We start from the raw sequence: 6,775 nt of genomic DNA, 5'->3' as shown, positions 1-6,775 counted from the left end.
TTGGGTCCACCTTACTGAGAAAGAGAGAGGCTCTGGCTGTGCATCCTCGTGGGAGGACAGGTCTCTGGTGAAGGGGTGACCAGGACATCCTCCTCTTCAGCCCTTACCCTTCCTCTCTGGGCTCCCCTCAAACCCTTCTTCCCAGAAAGTCAGTGGGATTTTCCCAAAGCCTCGAGAGCCACTAACTGGAGCAGGGGTTGGGAAAGTGGGTCCAAGAGGGGGTTGAGCTGCAAGGGTGTGGGGAAAGGGCTGGCATGGCTCAGGGACACCTTCCTGGGGGTTGGACCCTTGCAGGAGGGCGGGATGGTGGACAAAAGGGTGCCAGTTTGGGAGACCGGAGCCCCCCTTGGGTTAAAAGAGAACAGCTGCTGGGGAGGGGGATGTTCTGACGTTTGGGGCCACCAGGTGTTTGTTGTTGTTTGTTTGTTTGTTTTCTGCATCACTTGGCATGTGGATCCTAGTTCCCTGACCAGGGATTGAACTCACGCCCCATGCACTGGAAGCACAGAGTCTTAACCACAGGCCGGCCAGGGAATTCTGGGCCCTCATTTTAGAGTGTGGATCTGGGAAGGGAGACTAAGGCAGGGAACCCCCATCTCCCCGGCCAGTCACACCATTCACTCTTGCATCTCTTAACAAGTCTGGGGCCCTTGATCCATGCACCTTGCCTGGCTCTCACGGCTCTATTGACCTGGAAGTGCTGATCGCCCCTTCTCACCCTGCCCCGACTCCTACAAGTTCTAGATCCTTTATTGTGTGTGCCCCAGAGCACCCCACATCTCCAAACCAGCATGTCTGTAAGTGTCTGACCCTGGCTCCCAGCTCCCCAGTGTCTCTGTCCCACCCTAAGTTCACAGGTCCAGACCTGGCTGACTTCCCTGAGGTCCTCCTACCCCATCCCCACACTGGCATCTGCAGCAGTCTACAGCCAACCGGGTGAAAGTTCGAATCCCCCTCTTCACACCCGCCCTCGGGCTGGTTGCTGGCTTCCAGCCCTCTGGTCTTGAGGGCTCTCCCACCTCTTGGTCCCACCACCTCCCCCACCAGGAAGGGGAAGGGTCCGCTACACCCTCCCAAATGGTAGCCCTGCCATGAGGGGCTTCTGGGAGGGGCCAGCAGGCAAAGGTCCCACCTCAGGAATGTGATGGGGGAGGGGGGGTCATGTGTAGGTTGGGGGACTCCAGGCTCAGCCCTGCCAAGCCGGAGAAAGGTCAGAGCTGAGGAGACAAACAGCTGGTGCTAATGGAAGCCACACTGGTGGTTTGGCCGGCTGCCTGTTGTGATTGGAAGAGAGGAAAGTAGGCGAAAGGGGAGCTGCCTGAGGAGCCGGGAAATGTCAGCAGTCACTCTGGGCCCGCCCCCACCCCCACAGCGCCAACATGTTCACCCCTCAACCTGAGCCTGCCCTTCCCTCTTCAACCTTTCCCCTACTTTTCCTGCTGGGGTGGGGACCAGGGACTTCCCCAGTCTGCAGACATGCCCAAGCCATCCCTCCGTCCCTCCCTCCTTCACTCTTCAATCCTTCCTTCTCCCTCTCAGATGCCCGGGACCCCGGGTGGGGCCTCTGTGGTGCCCTCCAAACCCTATCCAGGCCTAATGCTCACCCGAGGCTGGAGGAAGCAGAGCCCCTTCCCGTTTCTCTCTGTTCCGGCCCCACCCACACTCTGGTCCAGCTCCTTCAATCATTCTTTCATGGCATCTTTATTAAACATCTGCTGTGGGCTGGCATCAGCTGGTGCCAGATGGTGGGCAGAGAGCCATTCCTCATTCCTGACTTCAGGGACTTCATACAGTATGGGAAGTTGTGGAGAGATCACAGATGTCCCCAGTGTTGGGGAGTAGGAAGTCCTCAGTGGCCCTTAGCCTGGTCTCGGGCTAATGATGGCCAAAATCTTGGCCTTCTCTGCCCACTGAAGCCGAAGAAAAAAATACAGAGACAGAGTTTGGAGGGAATAGAAAGGTGGCTTTAATTCTCAGCCAGCAAAGAGTTTCGAAACACGGTAGGCTCATGCCTCAAGAACTGTGCCCCCTCAATGCCCATGATGAGTCTCGGGCCTTATATAAGGCAAAGGCTCATAGTCAGGGGTCGGTGATGAGGAACAAAGGTGACAGGGTCTTGATTTCTCCCTCTTGCATTGTTTCTAAGACAGCCATAGTCTGGTATTGGTAACTCAGTGATTGAGTCTGGCTGTTCCGTGGCTCTGTGGTCTTCTTTCCAGTGTGTAACTACAAGGGGAAGGGTGTTGTAAGGGTAAACCCCAGAAAGGCCGAAGAGCAAGCTTCGTTACTGACAAGCAGAGTTAGGAGCAGTTAAAGTAAGAAAAAGGAAACAACTAGGAATGTTCAGGCCTGATCACTGTTCTCTTTATCTTCTTTGTTCTCAGGAAAGGGAAAGAAAAAAACTCATTCCTCTTTTTTCCCTATTTATTGCAACAGGATGTGGGGGAGGGGAGGGGAGGGATGGGTGTCTGAGACATCATCCTTTCCAGAAGCTGGGACTTTTAATATGAGGCAGAGAACTGCATGAGGGAAGAGGTCCTAGGCAGAATACTAGCATGTTCAAAGGCCCTGTGGCCAGAGCGTGTGTGCTACCAGGAAGGCTGTGTGGCCAGAGGATGGGCGTTCAGGGTGGGAGGAGGCAGGATGGGTCTGGCTGGTCCTGGGGAGTCATGGGCAACTTTAGGCAAGTGGAAGGGGGCACGGTGAGCTGAGGAGTGCCCCCTCCTGCCCCTGTCACATGCTGCCTAGCCCCCAGACATGCCTGTTTCCTTAGACGCCCCTAGGACGGCTCTCCGTTTCAATCCCCCCCATCTTTTGTCTGTCCTTCAGGACTGCCCAGGGACTGCCAGGAGCTGTTTGAAGAGGGAGAGAGGGAAAGTGGATTGTTCCAGATCCAGCCCCAGGGATCCCCGCCTTTCCTGGTTAACTGCAAAATGACCTCAGGTAGGGCTGGGCTGGCCCCCAGGTACCCTGAATATCACAGGCCTGGTTGTCTTTCCGTCAAGTGCAGCCACTTCTTATTCCCCACTTCCTCCTTCTCTGCTGAGTCCTGGGACAAAGATCTAGGCAGAACCCCCAGCTTACTGGCCAGCTCACCTTCTTTCTTTGCCAGTCTTCCTCCCATCCTGCTGGGGTGGGTGAGAGGAACTGTTCTCCCTGGGTTTAGAGGTGCTTTGGGGTTTAGGGAGCCAAACAGGGGAGGCAGGATCCCTTATAAGAAGAATCCTCCTGATGACCTCGCACTTTTCTGGGCAGATGGAGGCTGGACCGTAATTCAGAGGCGTCAGGATGGCTCCGTGGACTTTAACCAGCCCTGGGAAGCCTACAAAGATGGCTTCGGAGACCCCCAAGGTAGGTGTTTCCTGCAGGCCAGAGGCATAGCGGGGAGGAGAGTGTTACAGATCTGGGGGTCCTCTTCATGGATTGGCCTTTCCCGTGGCAGGCGAGTTCTGGCTGGGCCTGGAGAAGGTGCATCACATCCTTGGGGACCGTGGCAGCCGCCTGGCTGTGCAGCTGCAGGACTGGGAGGGCAATGCCGAGTCCTTGCAGTTCCCCATCCACCTGGGGGGTGAAGACACCGCCTACAGCCTGCAGCTCACGCCACCGGTGGCCAGCAAACTGGGCGCCACCACCTTCTCGCCCAGTGGCCTCTCCCTGCCCTTCTCCACTTGGGACCAGGACCACGACCTCCGCGGAGACAAGAACTGCGCCAGGAGCCTCTCTGGTAAGCGAGCCCTGTCCCTCCCCATCTTGCCCTTCTCCACACAGCTTTTCTGCATCCCTGCCCCGCCTTCAACCCCATCTGTTTCCATGCCACTGTTCTTTTTTTTGGCTGTGCCAGGTCTTAGTTGAAGCATGTGGGATCTAGTTCCCTGACCAGAAATCAAACCCATGCCCCCTGCATTGGGAGTGCAGATTCTTAACCATTGGACCACCAGGGAAGTCCTTATTTCTGTGCCCCCTTCTCCTTACTTGCTGTGGACCCTTAGGCAACTGACAAGGCCTCCCCCGCTTCATTTTCCCCATCTTTAAAATGGGTATAGAGACTTCCCTGGTGGTCCAGTGGTTGGGGATCTGAGCTTCCACTGTAGGGGACATGGGTTCAATCCTAGGTCACAGAACTAGGATCCTGCATGGTGAGGCCAGAAAAAAAGAAAGGGTATAACCACTCTGCCCACACCACATGATTGCTATGAAAATATTAATACAATGAGATGACTTTGCCACAGGCTAGCCACCAAGACAAACTGAAGGCAGAGCCCACGACCTATGAAGTGAAACAGATGAAACTGCCTTGTGGTGGGTCGAAGAAGGATGGTTGTTTGTTGTTTAGTCACTGAGTCATGTCCAACTCTTTGTGACCCCGAGGACTGTAGCCTGCCAGGCTCCTCTGTCCGTGGGATTTCCCAGGCAGGAACACTGGAGTGGGTTGCCATTTCCGTCTTGGGAAGAAGGATGGAATAGTGATTAATTTCACATGGTTCAGTGTGATACAAACTAGTGAAACACACGACAGTCATAGAAAGGCTTTAATAAATGTTCACCATGTGGCAAGTGTGGACAAGTAACTTGCCAGGGTCACAGATGTAAAAGCCGCAGTTACCAGGATGGGGTGGGGAGGTGCCCTGAGCCCCTGAGGTGCCTTTGTCACAAGCTGGGGTTCCTTGGAACACAGTCTGACAACCACTGCCAAAGTTCTCTCATCTAAAGCGGGTGATGGCCAACACCCAGCCCCCTCCCCACCTCAGCCCCACTGGAGACCCAAGGACCCACAGGCTTGACCATGTCCCCTTTTCTCTGACCTTGGCAGGTGGCTGGTGGTTTGGCACCTGCAGTCACTCCAACCTGAACGGCCAGTATTTCCACTCCATTCCAAGGCAGCGGCAGCAGCGTAAGAAGGGCATCTTCTGGAAGACCTGGCGGGGCCGCTACTACCCACTGCAGGCCACCACCATCCTGGTACAGCCCACAGCGGCCTCCTAGCCTCCTCTCTGGGGCCTGGTTTCAGGCCCCCAGAGGACAGTGACTCTTGTCCACGGCCACTCCCTGCCTGGGCAGGGGCTCCAGGCAAGGGCTGTCTGGAGCCTCGAGGACAGAGAAGATGCCCATGACTGGAGAGGTCCCCTTGATGAGTAGGGGAGGCTGCAGGAAATGCCCTCTGAGGAGAGCAGAGCTGTAGGGCTGCTGGGCACAGACCCCGAAAACGTGGGACAGAGGGGCACAGAAACCCCCCTCACCCGCCAAGGAGCAGGGGATGCAGAGGGGACCCTGCGGGGGTGGGGCAGCCAGGCCGGCCCTCGATGGCCAGTGGATTCAGTCACATTGACTGGCTGGAGGACCAGGGCTTCCCGTAGGCCTGGGCACCCTCACCGTACTGTGGTGCCTGGGTGCTGTGAGTCAGCTGGCGCCCACGGCGTCTGGGTGGAACCCACAGAATTCTCGGAATAAAAGCAACTTCAAAACATTTCATTCTTTTATGTCCTTTGGTTTGTTTTTCAAAGTGGACAGTTTTCAGAGTCCGCATAAACAGGCTCACAGGGTGGAGGGTGAACACTCCAGGGCTCTTGAGGACAATGCTAGTCATCCCCACCGTCTCCAACATCTGCTTTCAACTTCCTTCACTTATGGTTTCATAATGGAGATCTCATGTTCATTTTCAGAGGTACAAAGCAAAACCCTCATTTGGTCCTTCTGGAAGCAGGTAATAGAGAAAGTTTGATGCTCTTCCTGATCATACTTATGCACATGAATCTTGATAACCTTTTAGTGTCTGGCCACATGAGAGAAATAGGGATGTAAGCTGCATATTTAATGTTATTTTTTTTAGGGGTCACATTTTTAAAAAAGCAAAACAAAGAAAAAGGAAATAAAAACAGCTAAAGTTTAAAAAGAAACAAAGTAGGGGACTCCCCTGGTGGTCCAGTGGTTAAGGCTCTGAGCTTCCACTGCAGGGGGTACAGGTTTGATCCATGGTCTGGAAATAAGATCCTACATGCCTTGTGGCATGGGCAAAAAAAAAAAAAAATATATATATATATATATATGAAAGAAAAAATTATTTAGGAGTGTACTTGATTGAACCCGATATATTCAAAATATTGCAGTTTAAACATGTGGTCAATATAAAAGTTACTGAGATACTTGACGTGGCTTCTCGTACTGAGTCTTCTGAACCCGGTATAGATTTCACATTTACGGCACATTTCCATTTGGACCGACCATATTTAAGGGCTCAGCAGCCACAGTGGCCAATGGCCACCATCTTGCACAACCCAGCTCTACTGTGTTACTTTTTTTTTTTTCCTTGCCTTGCAACTTGCGGATATTAGTTCTCCTACCAGGGATTGAACCCACGACCTCGGCAGTGAATGCTCAAGAGTTCTAACCACTGAATTGCCAGGGAATTCCCTCTACTCTTACATTAATGCAGAGTTTTGTGTAAACTCTTCCCACTTTTGGCTATGTCTGCAAAAGTTTTCCTTTAAATTAGCCTTAAAATATATACATATAGGGGGTGAGGAGGGGTGAATAAAAAGAAAAAATACATATGTGTGTATGTGTATGTAATGTATATATATATATATAGGCTTCACAGGTGGCACTAGGGGTAAAGAACACGCTTGCCAGTGCAGAAGACATGAGACACACGTTCTTCGATCCCTGGGTCGGGAAGATCCCCTGGAGGAGAGCATGGCAACCCACTCCAGTATTCTTGCCTGGAGAATCCCCATGGACAGAGAAGCCTGGCGGGCTACAGTCCATGCAGTCACAAAAG

General features: G+C 53.3%; 1 protein-coding gene across 1 annotated transcript in view; it reads left to right on the top strand.

Annotated features, from left to right (window-relative positions):
- Positions 1–5,464, top strand: part of ANGPTL4 (angiopoietin-like 4) — an 8,909-nt gene extending 3,445 nt beyond the window's left edge. Inside the window, exons 4-8 of the mRNA XM_010828476.1 lie at positions 851–936; positions 2,830–2,943; positions 3,256–3,351; positions 3,443–3,724; positions 4,811–5,464. Of these exons, the coding sequence (XP_010826778.1) occupies positions 851–936; positions 2,830–2,943; positions 3,256–3,351; positions 3,443–3,724; positions 4,811–4,983 (751 nt within the window). The 3' untranslated portion in view covers positions 4,984–5,464. The remainder of the gene's footprint in view (positions 1–850; positions 937–2,829; positions 2,944–3,255; positions 3,352–3,442; positions 3,725–4,810) is intronic.
- Positions 5,465–6,775: the final 1,311 nt, after the last annotated feature.

This window comes from Bison bison, unplaced genomic scaffold, assembly GCF_000754665.1.
Source record: "Bison bison bison isolate TAMUID 2011002044 unplaced genomic scaffold, Bison_UMD1.0 scf7180017864492, whole genome shotgun sequence".
Lineage (NCBI taxonomy): Eukaryota > Metazoa > Chordata > Mammalia > Artiodactyla > Bovidae > Bison > Bison bison.
Note: the sequence above shows the minus strand (reverse complement) of the source record. Positions and strands in the feature narration are given on the sequence as shown.